The sequence below is a fragment of the Phragmites australis genome, chromosome 2 (assembly GCF_958298935.1).
Source record: "Phragmites australis chromosome 2, lpPhrAust1.1, whole genome shotgun sequence".
In the NCBI taxonomy this organism is placed as follows: Eukaryota; Viridiplantae; Streptophyta; class Magnoliopsida; order Poales; family Poaceae; genus Phragmites; species Phragmites australis.
In genome coordinates this window covers 28,952,485-28,968,021 of record NC_084922.1, presented here as the reverse complement: position 1 = coordinate 28,968,021, position 15,537 = coordinate 28,952,485, and the positions used below count along the sequence as shown (strand labels likewise).

At 43.6% G+C, this 15,537-nt stretch overlaps 1 protein-coding gene across 4 annotated transcripts; it reads right to left on the bottom strand.

The window, feature by feature from the left end:
• Positions 1-74: 74 nt before the first annotated feature.
• LOC133907675 (uncharacterized) lies at positions 75-15,462 on the bottom strand. 4 transcript variants are annotated; one of them, XR_009908003.1, is made up of 5 exons: positions 15,127-15,462; positions 14,306-14,386; positions 14,144-14,225; positions 3,077-3,422; positions 75-524 (listed from the first exon to the last, which is right to left on the bottom strand). XR_009908003.1 is itself a non-coding variant. In XM_062349749.1 (5 exons), the coding sequence occupies exons 1-5, from the start codon at positions 15,174-15,176 to the stop codon at positions 2,772-2,774; spliced, it is 690 nt and encodes a 229-aa protein (XP_062205733.1). In that variant the 5' UTR covers positions 15,177-15,462; the 3' UTR covers positions 2,304-2,771. The 4 variants fall into 4 exon arrangements, 2 of the variants coding, with proteins under 2 accessions (XP_062205733.1, XP_062205746.1); XM_062349749.1 differs by lacking the exon at positions 75-524 and adding an exon at positions 2,304-3,014 and having other exon boundaries at positions 3,189-3,422; XR_009908004.1 differs by lacking the exon at positions 75-524 and adding an exon at positions 2,307-2,950.
• Between the last annotated feature and the right edge of the window lie 75 nt (positions 15,463-15,537).

Genomic DNA, 15,537 nt, shown 5'->3' with positions numbered 1-15,537 from the left:
TGTATAGCATTATAGCACGTCATAAAAGAAGATTAATACAGTTGATTTGTACAACTTCACCTGTGTGTACTCAACGAGGGAAACACTTCAATATGGCAGTTTCTCACGGAGAATGTGATCTGTTTTCAGATGATAGTACCAGTGCTGAAAAGAACAAACCCCAAAAGCTCATATGGTACCAAAAGGCCATACAGATGGATTTCATATTTCACAGCAGTAGTTGTTTAATTGACACACCTCGAAAAACAACACAGGCACAATGAAACATTCCTATAGAACATAAACAAAGTAGTCCAAACCTTGTCGGATCTCCCAAATTGAAAGACCTGTTCCCCAACTTTGTGCTCCATCCAAACGAACAGAAAGAGACATCAATGTTGGGTAAAATACAGCATGTCTCACACCTTCATCTGAATAGATGAAGAAATGCTCTAAGCTTTTTTCATCCCACTGCAAAGATGGCTTGTACTTCTCAATTAAACGAACAAAATCTCTTCCAGCAGTGATAGCACCACCGCAGCTGTCTGTGTAGAAAATTTAATAAGAAATAGCAGGTTCTTCACTTCTCTCCCCAAAATTAAAATGTAAAACGAAAAATATCAACCCCCCCCCCCCCCCCAAAAAATAAAAATAAATAAATAAATAAATAATGGCTTGGTCCAACTATGTCCACAGGACGGCTAGCAGACGGATTTGTTTCTCTCCGAAGGCATTACCATTGCTGAGCATGGGAACAAGCGATGGAGGTGGCTCTGTGTTGGGGATGGCGACCATGAGGTGACTATGTTGGAGGGAAACAAAACCATCTACTAGCATTCCCGTGAACATAGTCCACAAGAATGTGCAATGCTGGATGCCAGTTCGCACATGTTAGTGGGTCAAGGGCCAAATGGGGATTAGGTGGGTATTTAACAGAACTTAAGGGTTGCGGATGGTTGGTACAAGGTTAGTTATTATTCTTCTACGAATATCCAAATTTTTACACCTAATACTCCATAGATAGTTCGAATTGGATAGCAGCAATAATCAATTTTAGCGGGAAGGATGAATCGCTCCCGAAAAGGAGTCTATTGATTCTCTCCCAATTGGTTGGATCGTAGGGGCGATGTCTCTGGTTCAAGTCCAGGATGTCCACGTTCTGAAAGAAATCAAGGTTACCAGGTCACAGCTCTGATTCTTCTTCCCTTATAGAACCTTCCCGAAAGAAATCAGTGGAAGTGAGGAAGGATTGAAGAGCTCTAGAGAAGGTCCGGAAGGAGTCACAGCCATCTCAACCTTTGTCAGGAAACTTTCACAGGGGAGTTTCTCATCAAAATAGAACCCAGCCTTGATGACTAGAAGTACGAAGGAAACTAACTTTAATTCATAAATATGAAATCTATTCTTTTTCTTTTTTGTTTGTTGTTTCTTTGATAGCAGGAAGTTCTCCAAAAGTATGAAAGGCTGGAGGGCTTTGTACCAACCATTCTAGTGTGGTTGGATTCTGTTCAACAGCCCAACTTGACTTGGTTCTGCTTCCCCTCTTTTTTTAAGAATACTGAGTCGGGTTCTTCTCCTACCAGTATCGAATAGAACATGCTGAACAAGATCTTCTTCATGGAAACCTGCTCGATTTAGATCGGGAAAATCGTACATATTTTATGAAACCATGTGCTATGGCTCGAATCCATAGTCAATCCTATTTTCGATAGGACTGGTTGACAATTGAATCTAATTTTTCCTATTATTTGACTATCCATAATAGTGCGGAAAGAAAACCCAGAGGAAGAGTGGCTTGGCCTCATCTGATGATGAAATTTATCCCAATGGAAGCAGGAGTGGAAGTAGAGTCCGGTCACCATAAAATGGCGAGGGAATGTTATTTGATGTCTCTGAAGGGGAAGAAGGGGCATGTGGCAGCAGTTGAGAAGGAAGAGGTGATATAAGAGGATCCATGGGACGAACCAAGAGAAGGCGAAAAGGTAAACCGTTAGACCCCCGAAGCCAAGCAAAAGGAAAAGCGTCTTTATTATGGTCGTTTCATTCTGTCCCCGCTTAGAAAAGGTCAAGCGGATACTGTCGGTACAATGGAATTTCATAATAATGAAAGAAAAGAGGTAATAATTCGGAACGGAATCTTGACCATGATAGAAATTTTGCATTTTTATCTATGGGGTCACAACCGAGGTCGTGGTAAATCCATGAATTTCATTCGATTAATTTTTCTTATACTATAGAAAAAAGGGGTAATGTACCCAGGGTTTTTTCGGAAAACCATATGGTTCTTTATGGATCCTCATATGCATTATGCTCCCGGGGCCAATTCGAGAACGCCTACAAAAAGGTTGTTTGGATTTACGAAAAGGATGTTTGAATTTAAATCAAAATTGTGATTCTTTAGTTATTTATTTTAGATTTGAAATTCTAAGAATTTTGACTCATTCTAAGTATTTCTTATTGTCGAGCCATAGTAATTGCACCTATTAAAGAAACTAGAAGAATTAGGGAAATGATGTTATATAGTAAATAGATGAAAGGGATATCCTCCGGCATTAGAGAATATTCATCTTGACAAGAAATTATCCATATGTTAAGATATTTCTGACGTACATTAATATATACATATATTATGTACATTATGCAGTAGACCCATAATGGGAAACGGAAGAGGCCAACTTCTCCACAAGGAAATTAGCCAGAATGCGGGTTAGCACCTAACCATTAAAAATGACAAGTAAAGTCCAATAGCCTCGGTCGTCGAAGATCAAAGTCGCTTCTATGCCGATTTCTTCTCAAAATTTCATCCCGGTTGAATTCGGTGACATATAAATCTGCTTCAAGATGAATGCAATTGTCCAGGAAAAAAAAACAGATCTTCTCAAGTGCAGGTCAAAGATAAACCCGAAGGTTATATTGCACTTAGGAAATGTGCCACATGCTTCCGATGGTACATCAACATGATCATGTTGAACTTCACCAAAGACAACGTTATGCAGCATACAGAAGAAACATGGGTGAACTTCTGTTGCCCATGGCTACACAAAAGGTTATAAGATCATGTCAACAGCAAAAGGGCAAAAAAATGAGTTATATGTACCTCTAGAAAGTAGAAAATCATTCCCGTAAAAATTGATGCCAAGGAATATCATCCAAGAATGGCTTCAAGAAGACCCCTTGGCTGCAAGAAGTGTTGTTAAAGAATGCTGTACCCATTTCAGAGGTGCACTGGGACCAGGACTTTGAGGCCCTGAGAAATCGTATGTCATAAGGGAGAAACCATCTAATGAGTCAGCCAACTGCAGTTCTTCTGATCTGAAGTCTTGATTATTGAGCTCTTGCATTCTCGGGGCTGGGATAACATAAATTAGTTCCAAATGGCGGTTACTTGGTTCTGAACTGATTGAATGCAAAGCCTCCCCCAGCTGCTTAACAAGTTGAAGTGCCTGTGGAATGTCGTAAATGGATCATGAGGTGTAACCAAGTAAAATACCTGAAAAAGCTAGTTGAATACACCTCGTATGAGGTTGAATATGTAATTTCTAGTGCTTCTTACATAAGCTAAAAATAGTGCTAGCAACAACTAATAATGTGTCAATGCTCCGAACCTCTGAAGGATCTTCACCTATTATTGTTAACCATCTTTGTGTGACCCTCAACTGCCAATGCACTGTTCTAATAAATTTGAATGATCATAACACTAACCATGGGATACAAAAACCATGATCATTTGTGTGGTTTGTTAGCCAAAGCACGAAAGTTACCACTGGACGTCGAAGAATATTGCATAATGTAGTAAAAATTTGCTTGCTTGCCAAAAGAGATGCAACTAGTGTAATGTCTCGGTTATTTTAATCTTTCTTTCTCCAAATGCCAAATACTGTCTTGTAATAACAAAAGGTATGATGTCTGTTAAGATCTGTCATGGACATCTAAACAAAATTGGTATATTTGTCCTCTGTTTTTCTGTATTAGTTTGGAGCTACAATATTGTTGGGCATGCATCAAAGAATCCAACACAATCACCTACCAAGTGTTGCTCTTTGTGATATAAGATTCACCAAAAATCATCAGCTATGTGCTTGAGAGGTTATTGGTGAAATCAACTATAATTAATTCAAAAGGTAATTTGATTATGATAAGAATGCAAATCATATAAGTGACAAGACTCCACGAGTGCACGGGCTGTCATATCTGGTAGTTCAGACAAAACCATGCAAATTCATTTATTAGAATAATCATGGTTGTCATGGCGTCGCCATATCGTAGCCATAACGACGATATGGCGGCGTGGCGGTGGTTTGGTTCTCGCCACGGTGTCGGCGTCTATGGCGTCCGCCATATAGGCATGGCGTCGCCGTGGCGCTGATATGTCGTCGTGTGGTGGACACCGTACCGGTTGGGCGGAGGGGATTAGAAGGGGAGGAGAGATCGAGTAGGTCACAGAGGAGCGCCTCACCTTTACCCACTAGCGACTGGTCCAACGGTCCTCGTCAATCCCCCCGCCGCTGCCGTGACGGCTCCTCGCCAATGCACCGCCCTCAGATCCGGCCGTCGTCCCCACACTCGCCGTATCCGTCGACCGCCCTCAGATCCTGCCCATCTTCGGCCACCATCCCCGGTTGGAAGTCCGCTGTCCCCATCGCCCGAGCCAGCCGCCTCCCCCTCCTGGAAGTCCGTCGTCCCCCTATTATTAGCAAAATTAATAATATATTTTTATTAACTTTGCTTGCTTTTAAGGTTGCTTGTAGATTCATACTAAGAAGAGAAACCGGCTAGAGCATAAAAGATTGAATGATTTGGTTTATGTTGCCTACAATCGGAAAATGACTAGTAGGTTCCGAAAACGCCATGAGGAAACGGGTAAAAGCTATGACCCTTTGGTTATGGAAGACTTTGATTAGGAAAATGAATGGGTTGATCCAATGGCCTAACCTCAAGGTACTAGTGGTTCGGACCTCACATGGGACCAAGTTGACGAAGCAATTGACGCATCACATGAGTTTCGAGGTCGTAACCTTCCTAGGACCTACGCTCGTCGTGCAAGACATATATCAAAAGTGGTTGAAGACGACGAGGAGGAGGGAGAGGAAGAAGACATCATTGTGGATGATGTTGATGTTGATGATTTTGGTGACAAACCAATGGATGCTACTGAAGATGGTGTGGAGAACGTGGATGGTTCTAACGATCTCGATGAGTTTGCATTGGATGACTTTTGAGAGATGAGAGATTTGAAACTTTGAAAGATCAGAGTGTTCTATGTCTTTTCTGCTATATTTACATTCCTATTTGTCTTTTGTGCTACATTTACATTTTCTAATATCCTAAACTATAATTGTTGAGTTACATTTACATTGCCATTTGCTAATATCCTAGACTATAATGTGTGTATTCGCCACGGTGTGTATGGCATTGCCACGTCACGCACCATGTCTCTGTAAAGTTGTGAAGATGGTAGGTCGCCGCGCCTCGCCACGCCGCCGTAACAACCATGAGAATAATACTTCTGCATAAAGGTAAGTTAAGTACCATGTAACGTAGTTCTAGATCATTCAACACGCCATAAACTGTTGGGTAACGGGTAGGCTACGCTAGCACAAAATAAATTTTCTCTACCGCATTCAACCAGGAAGCCATGCGAGTAGAGGATCATGAATCATTACCACTTGACGAGCAGTGCAGCGGAAGAAGAGTTGGAGCAGACCAATCCAACGTCGTGCGCGTCAAGTAGTCGATCGTCAACCTCGTCCCGAGCACCTTCCGAGTACTCGCGAGTACGTCCCGAGTACTCCCGAGCACAACCCGAGTACCTCCGAGCACGTCCCGAGTAACCCCCGAGCAGGACCCAAGTACCCCCGAGCACGTCCCGAGTACCCCCGAGCACGACCCGAGCACCCCCGAGCACGTCCCGAGTACCCCGAGCACGTCCCGAGTACCCCCGAGCACGTCCCGAGTACTCCCGAGCAGATCAGCACCGCAATAGTAGCAGCGCCTCTACGGTATCCACACGTACAAGGATGGAATCGCCGTGCGCCGGTGTGCTAGCACCGCGCGCCCTGCTAGGGTTTCGAAGGGAGTTCGGGAATAGGAGGCGGCTAGGGTTTTTGGTGGCAAGATCTGTTTTTAGGAAAAACTCAATGCGCCTTGGCCCCTGCCTATTCTTATATAAAGCACGCTAATGGGCCTTTAATCAACATTAAAGCCCATTATGACTCTAAACCCTAATGGACCTTTAATCAACATTAAAGCTCATTAGCAGATCCAATCCGCAAACTCGATTGCCTCTAGGGCATATCACCAACAATCTCCCACTTGCACTAGAGTCAGTACAAGTTTTATATTCCATCCCCTTAAGTGTGTGACCCGTTAGGTTCATGTGTAAGCGGCCGCTATTCGGAAACCCTTTTCCGAATTGCAAGTCAATAGCGGTACCTAGCAGGACATATTGACTCCCGAATGCACACAAAGATCATATCGACTGAACCTTGATATACTCATGCACCAATCCCTTTACCACACGATACCAGTCCAGCTCAAGGCGAGATTCGTGCCACCCTTGTGATAGCTCGACCATTCACTCGATCAAGTAGTGGATTCACCATGATTAACTCTTTAATCACATTGGCATGGCTATGCACTTTACAATCCAACTACCTCGAGGGGCCCAGAGATATCTCTCCCGTTATTTAGGAGGGGTAAATTCCATCTTGATCACTCACATCCCACAACATGTTTCATAACATACCCGAAAGCAACCTTTATAACTATCCAGTTACGGAATAGCGTTTGGAAGCCCCTAAGTGTGTTACTACACATTCTGGAATCAATAATGATCTCAGGTCAAAGGATTCTGTAGGTACACCATTTGAGATAACAACTGATGGCACATTAAAAATAACAATCCCAGCAGTATCTCAGGGTGGGTCTATCCAACATCATGTTCTCTAACATGTGTCCACATTACTGATTTGATATCTCCATATCTATGATCCGTGAAACATGATCATCATTCAGTAAAATGTGATAATCTATAAATCATTATTGCCCCACACAATGATATGAGATTAAGGACTATTTAGAATAACATCATAAAAACAAAGAGTTTCACAAATAAGTCACATACTTGCTGATCAATGTAAATGATAATTATTCATGGAACCAGACAACAATTATCCAAAAGTACATTAGCATAGACAGAACACATTCTCTCACACGCACTAGAGTCTATCCCGCAAGTATCTAATACCCATAGAGCTCAAGTGTGTCTCATGCTTAGGCTGTGGGAGAGGCTTCGTCAACGGATCAGCAATATTCGAATCCGTGTGCACCTTGCATATCTTTACATCACCTCTATCAATAATCTCTCGAATGAGGTGATAGCGCCGAAGTATGTGCTTGGACTTCTGGTGCGACCTAGGCTCCTTGACTTGTGCAATGGCACCACTATTGTCACAATAGAGGTCCATTGGACTGCCACACCCAACTCAGAAACAAATTTTCTGATCAAAATAGCCTAATTTGCAGCTTCCGAAGCTACGATATACTCGGCCTCCATTGTGGAATCAGCAACCGTTTCTTGCTTGGAACTCTTCCAACTCACCGCACCTCCATTAAGGCAAAACACAAAACCAGACTGCGATCTCGAATCGTCCTTGTCGGTTTGAAAGCTAGCATCGGTGTAACCATTTACAACGAGCTCCTCCTCACCTCCATAGACTAGAAACATATCCTTAGTTCTTCTCATATACTTGAGGATACTCTTTACTATAGCCCAGTGACATTCACCTGGGTTCGATTGATATCTGCTCGTAACACTTAGAGCATAGGAGATATCTGGACGTGTACAAAATATAGCATACATGATGGACCCGATAGCAGAAGCATACGGGATCGCACTCATCCTCTCGAGCTCATCAGATGTCAAAGGACATTGATTCTTGCTGAGAGTGATGCCATGTGACATTGGCAAGAAACCTTTCTTGGAATCCTGCATATTGAACCGATTCAATACCTTGTCAATGTACGTGCTCTGGCTTAATCCGATTAGCCTTCTCGACCTATCTCTATAGATCTTTATGCCCAATATGTATGCTGCCTCTCCTAAATCTTTCATTGAAAAACTCTTTTGCAATGAAGATTTGACAGCATCGAGCATTGGAATATTATTTCCGATCAATAATATGTCATCCACATATAAAACCAGAAACACAAGTGCGCTCCCACTAGTCCTTTTGTAAACACAAGGCTCTTCTTCATTCTTGATGAAACCAAACCCTTTGATCACTTCATCGAAACGAAGATTCCAACTCCGAGAAGCTTGCTTTAGTCCATAGATGGACTTTTGCAGCTTGCAAATCTTCCCAGCATTTTTCAGATTGACAAAACCTTCAGGCTGTGTCATGTACACATCCTCACTTAGGTTTCCATTAAGGAAAGCCGTTTTGACATCCATTTGCCATATCTCATAGTCGAAATATGCAGCAATTGCTAGGAGAATCCAAATAGACTTTAGCATTGCGACGGGCGAAAACGTTTCATCATAATCAACACCTTGAATTTGCCTGAAACCTTTCGCTACCAATCGTGCCTTATAGATGTGAACATTTCCATCAACGTCTATCTTTTTCTTAAAAACCCATTTACACTCGATAGTTTTCACACCATCAGGTGGATCGACCAAGTTCCAAACTTGGTTTTCTCGCATGGATTCTAACTCGGATCTCATAGCTCCAAGCTATTTTTCAGAGTCTGGTTCCACCATTGCTTCCGAGTAAGTTTTAGGTTCATCATTGTCCAACGCGCTGCTCCGTGGTTAGGAACATAAACCGCTCGGGTGCACGACTGAACCTTTCCGACCGACGTGGGGCTGATGTCTCGACAACAGGTTTTGCAACATCTTGCATACCGAGTTGTGGTTCAATAGGAGCTGAAACACTTTCAAGTGGTTCCCGAATTTCTTCGAGTTGCACCGTGCTCCCACTAACTCTCTTCGCGAGAAACTCTTTCTCAAAACAGACACCATTCCGGGCGACAAACACTTTGCCTTCTTCCCGGTTATAGAAATAATATCCTTTGGTTTCCCTAGGATACCCCACAAGGAAGCATTTATCAGATTTGGGAGTGAGCTTATCAGATGACAAACGTTTTACATAAGCCTCACAACCCCATATCTTAAGGAAAGACAATCCGAGACGCTTCCCGGTCCATATCTCATATGGTGTCCTCTCTACAGCCTTAGATGGAACCCTGTTTAACGTGAAAGTAGCAGTTTCTAGAGCGTATCCCCAGAAGGACAATGGAAGATCAAATTGGCTCATCATCGACCGGATCATATCTAACAAAGTTCGGTTCCTCCGTTCGGACACCCCATTCCATTGTGGCGTACCCGGTGGAGTCAATTGTGGAACGATTCCACATTGTCTTAGATGATCACCAAATTCATGGCTCAAATATTCACCTCCACGATCTGATCGCAGAAATTTAATTGTCTTGCCTATATGATTTTGTACTTCATTCTGGAATTTCTTGAACTTTTCAAAGGATTCAGACTTGTGTCTCATTAGGTAGATGTAACCATATCTACTAAAGTCATCGGTGAAAGTAATGAAATACTGAAAACCACTTCTAGCTGTAGAACTCATCGGTCCACATACATCTGTATGTATTAGGGCCAATAATTCATTTGTCCTCTCACTTCGACCAGTGAAAGACGTCTTAGTCATCTTGCCAAGTAAACAAGACTCGCATGTATCAAATGATTCGAAATCAAATGAATGTAGAAGACCATCTTTATGGAGTTTTTGCATACGCTTCTCATTCATATGACCTAATCGACAATGCCAAACAAAAGTGGGATTCAAATCATCAAGCCGAGGCTTTTTTTAATCAATGTTATAAATAGTTATATCCTCAAGATCCAATATATATAATCCATTTACTAATGAACAATTGCCATAGAGCATACCATTCAAAAATATCGAACAACACTTGTTCTTTATTATGAATTCATAACCATTTTCTTCCAAACATGAAGAAGAGATAATGTTTTTGCCGAAGGCAGGAATATAATAACAATTATTTAATTTCAAAACTAATCCTGAGGGTAGCGATAAGGAGTAAACACTAACGGCCAACGCAGCAACTTTTGCACCATTGCCGACGCGAGCATCCAATTCGCCTCTTGCACACTTCCTAGTCCTTTTCAGTCCCTGCAACGATTTGCAAGTATGAATTATTGATCCGATATCAAATACCCATGAATCATCAGGACGAGTAGCAAGATTAATTTCAATAACATTTATACCTGAAGAGGAAGTCTTATTTCCCTTCTTCCTTTTGAGTTCTTCCAAGTACAATTTGCAGTTCCTCCGTCAATGACCAGTCTTATGGCAGTGGTGGCAAGTGTCAGAAACGGCAGGGCTAGCCTTGGGCTTTCCAACAGGTTTAGGCTTAGAACTCGAGATCTCATCTGAAGTTTTAGCCTTGCCCTTGTGCTTTCTCTTCTTGCTATCCTTTTGAACCATCATCACATGACTAGAGCTCTTCTTAATGCTTTCCTTAGCAGTTTTTAGCATCCCATGCAATTCAGCCATGCTTTTCTCCATACTGTTCATATGAAAGTTCAAAATGAACGGCTCGAAGCTCGCAGGGAGCGACTGGAGAATTACATCCGTAGCCAACTTAGGGCTAAGGGGAAAACCAAGTTTTTTCAGGCTCTCAATGTAACCAATCATTTTGATCACATGAGGACTGACTGGACTGCCTTCTGTTAACCTGCACGCAAACAAGGACTTTGAGGTGTTGTACCTCTCGGCCCGAGCTTGGTTCTCAAACATGCCTCGGAGTCCCACAATCATATCATGGGCATCCCTGTTCTCATATTGCTTCTGAAGCTCAGAGGACATACAGGTAAGCATGAGGCAGCTAACATCCAGTGAATCGTTGGTGTGCTTCTCATAAGCCCTCCGATCCGCGGCAGGAGCATTATCAGCTGGTTCATCAGGATAGGGGACCTTTAGAACATATTCCCTTTTCTCTTGTTTGAGAACAATTCTCAGATTTCTATACCAATCAATAAAGTTTGTTCCAGAAAGCTTCTCTTTTTCAAGAATCGATCGCAAATTAAAACTGGAAGTGTTACTAGCGGCCGGTGCCATAATCTACAACAGAAAATGCAGGTTCAGCACTATGCCTATGTGAATCTTCTATTAAACAATTTAACAAAAGATACTCCATTATATGTGTTTTCCCTCTAACAACATATAGAGGATCAAGATCCATATTCAACTAAGTTCTAGTGAGCTTTGACATCACTACTAGAAACTTAGTGACATAGGTAAGCAACGTCTTGCTAATCACATCCCTATGTGACTCTTATTTGTTAGGTGGCATCGAATGCCCCGGCGCCCAACACCATGCCCCAAAGTCCAAAACCGTTTTGATAGCTTTATCAAGTAAACCAATACTATGCGTGTGAATGTCCGACATCCACTCTAACTGGTTAAAATAAATGATGGCACCCTGCTTTGGCAAACCTACCACACAATGATCAAAACCTTTGTAGGTGCAGCTATTGGAAGGGCATCAATTACTCTTGATTTTTCTGAGGGAAACTACTCTATCATGAAAATCATATCCACCACATATAAAACATGAAAGAATAGTATGACAGGAACATAAAAACATCACAGGCAATCATATTAACTGTGACATAGTATGGCCCCTTCACATAGTGATCTCCATCGCCACGGTTCCTGTCCTCCGGGTCATCATGCTTCAAATCTCCATGATCTTGCTCTAGTCTATTACACCTAATAGCACTAGATAAATTACATAAGAAGAAGCATCACAAGTCGACACGCAGGCTGTTATACAATAACATGACAGCCTTGGACTGCAATTAACCATGACACGCAGGCCATAAAAAATTACACACATGCATCACATATCACAAGAACATACCAGTCACAACATTCTCTGCAAAAACGAGTTAAGCATAGAATCGAATTCTAATGTCGTGATGGGATCATATTATTACAACAATCTATGCGTGTACGCGACGGGGGGAGCCGCCCCCCCCCCCCCCCCCGCGGGTTTCAGGGCAGCGCCCTGAAAACCTCTCGGAAATACATAGATCGCATCTATGAAATCGCTATGAAAATCTCATCGGATCGATTGTATCGAGCCAATTCCGAGTCATTCATGATACCTCAATTTCCATTAGATCAATCCCATTGATCATCGCGTGAGGTTTTTCCAGAAACGATGACAGCACACACGACCTCGATCTGCTGTTCTCCCGACCATGTCGCGATGCACGCAGTTAGCCCCGATGGTGATTCCAGCCGGTAGGGGCAAGTCGCACGCAAAACCAGGTGGGAGATCGAGCTAATCTTTTTGGCTATGTGGTTTCATCGACTGGCATCTCATCCGATCTCTAATTCACCTAACCAACCGTGCATTGATCAATCCATCATATGAACTGATCAGAAAAACAATAGATCTAATCTATTTCTATCACATATCTTCTATATGTGACTGATCCAGATCGAAAACTACGCAGGATGGCTCTGATACCACTGTTGGGTAACGGGTAGGCTACGCTAGCACAAAATAATTCTCTACCGCATTCAACCAGGAAGCCATGCGAGTAGGAGATCATGAATCGTTACCACTTGACGAGCAGTGCAGCGGAAGAAGAGTTGGAGCAGACCAATCCAACGTCGTGCGCGTCAAGTAGTCGATCATCAACCTCATCCCGAGCACGTCCCGAGCACCTTCCGAGTACTCGCGAGTACGTCCCGAGTACTCCCGAGCACAACCCGAGTACCTCCGAGCACGTCCCGAGTAACCCCCGAGCAGGACCCGAGTACCCCCGAGCACGTCCTGAGTACCCCCGAGCACGACCCGAGCACGACCCGAGCACGTCCAGAGTACCCCGAGCACGTCCCGAGTACCCCCGAGCACGTCCCGAGTACTCCCGAGCAGATCAGCACCGCAATAGTAGCAGCGCCTCTACGGTATCCACACGTACAAGGATGGAATCGCCGTGCACCGGTGTGCTAGTACCGCGCGCCCGGCTAGGGTTTCGAAGGGAGTTCGGGAATAGGAGGTGGCCAAGGTTTTTGGTGGCAAGATCTGTTTTTAGGAAAAACTCAATACGTCCTGGCCCCTGCCTATTCTTATATAGAGCATGCTAATGGGCCTTTAATCAACATTAAAGCCCATTATAACTTTAAACCCTAATAGACCTTTAATCAACATTAAAGCCCATTAGCAGATCCAATCCGCAAACTCGATTGCCTTTAGGACATATCACCAACATAAACAGCCCATCTGGACCTGGATTCCAGCACAATGCTGTCATAGCCCTTATCCCTATTAACTGACAGCCGGATGTCAAACTGGATATCAAAGTGCGTGCCCACACTACGTGAGGTTATACCTCCAATCTTGTATAGATGTGTGCTAGGACGCACCCACGTGAGTGTGTGTGGGCGTGAGTGCCTGTTTTGTCTGACTTGTACTTAAAAAAAAGCATAGCTACATCAAAAAATGAAATGGTACAGTAATTTACATGCATTCACTCACTATTAGGTCAATGGCTTTTGCTTTTTTCTTCTTTTCTAATAGAACAACAGCAGGACATGCTTCTAAGACAACTATAGGTACTACCTGGAAAACAAGAATGAGATAAGCTACCAAAAACCATACTGCAAAAAGCATTCATTTCCACCCTATTGTATGTACTATGCAGACAGTAAGAAACATTGTTATCCTACCATTTTCAACCCCACCTCCACTGGTGCGCTAAGCCTATCTGGCCAAAACAACCACTTTTTTTAGTATTTATTTTATATACTTTTTCATACTATTAGGAACAAATCCCAAGTTTTCTGGGATTTTCTTGAGATGGTAATAAATCCCGCCATTGCACCCTCCCTGGGGTTTGCATCCAGGTTCAGGGGCTCGCCTTCCCACCCCCTGTCACTGGGAACACATTATAGATATATATACACACATATGCACAGCCTGGAGAGAATAAATTTAGAGATCAAATCACATTGGAGACTATGCGAACTTGACTAACAGTCCAACACAGTACAGAATAGCATACTAAAGCCCATATAAAGGAAGATAGGAGGAAGATGACTAGATGGTTTACCAGAGACCCGTTGCTTTGAAGTTCAGAGACCCATGCCGCATCAAAATTGTGCTCTCCTTCCAGAATTAGCCTGTTCCCATCACTGAAGAAAGTACACATTAGACAAACAGCTTGACAGAACAGGACGCTTGGAAATTGCACTGTGGGAAGGAAGCCACGGACCTCTTCAAATCGTACCACACAGGTGATATGTGAGTAAGATTTCCGCTGAACAACTTTGCCATGTCATAACCTTTGGAGTTCCTGCATTACAAGCTCCCGCGTTAATGAAACCAGCATGGCAGCTGATTGCATAGTATACAAATACATGACAAATGTCGATAAAAATCAAATTTATGCAATTCTCGTATTTATTTTCTTAGGCAAATCGCTATCCACGGCCAACGTAAAGAAACACATGTAAAAGCCAATTATCCATCTAAGGCGCTTCATTGTTAAACTAATTTTAAATTACACCTGTTAATAGCTCATCAAATCCAATGCCCTACCATCCACATAAATCAGTTTGAGCTCTCTGTCGAATACCAGAAGCCTAGTTCTCCTGCTCTTAAAACTAAGTTCACTCTATAGCCAGAAAACAACTCACTACAAAGACGTGTTATACAAGCTACACGGGTTACACATTCATGTGCTGCGCCTTTGAAACAGGGGTGGAGGGAGGTGGGGAGTACTAAACCATCATAATTTGTGCGTGCAATGGTACAGGAATGCACCCATGGAAACAAATATAGTAGAGCAAACATGAACCTAATTGCAGAAATGACGCACCAGGAGGTCACATAGGCGAGGACGGGGTTGGGAAGTGAAGGCGCGACCGGTTCTCTGAAACCCTAGCGTGCTCCTGCATACGGTATATGCCAACACCACGCAGTCCAAAAAAGGAAGAAAAAAGACCATGTCAGTGGCGACTAACGCTCTAGCAAGGAGAAGGTGTTCAGCTAGAACCACCGGATGGAGTAATAGGGGCAGGAGGAGGTCCTTACAGCGAGGATCTCGCGGGAGGAAATGTCGCGCTTGACGAGGCCGCGCTCATAGACAGAGAGGGGAGTCGTGTGCTGCGTCCGAGGGAGGGGAGGGGACCAGGAGAGGCGACCGGAGAAGCGAAGGGCGGAGAGGAGGAGGACTAGAACGAGGAGAGGGGCGAGGAGGGTGAGGCGCAAGGGTGAGGAGGAGGAGGCGGAAGGCGGCGTCCTTGCATGGGACGGCGGCGGCGACGTGTCGCTGGGTCTCCTCCGGCGATCTCGCCTCCGCGGCGGCAATTTTCCATCGGTGTGCGACGAGACGAGGAAGTGGACTAGTGGAGTGGTTTAAGGTGGGCCCTGGCCTCGATGCGGTTTGCGCCGTTGGTTGGATGGGATCGCCGCCTCAAGATTGCAGCTGGTCGCCCCAAGCCC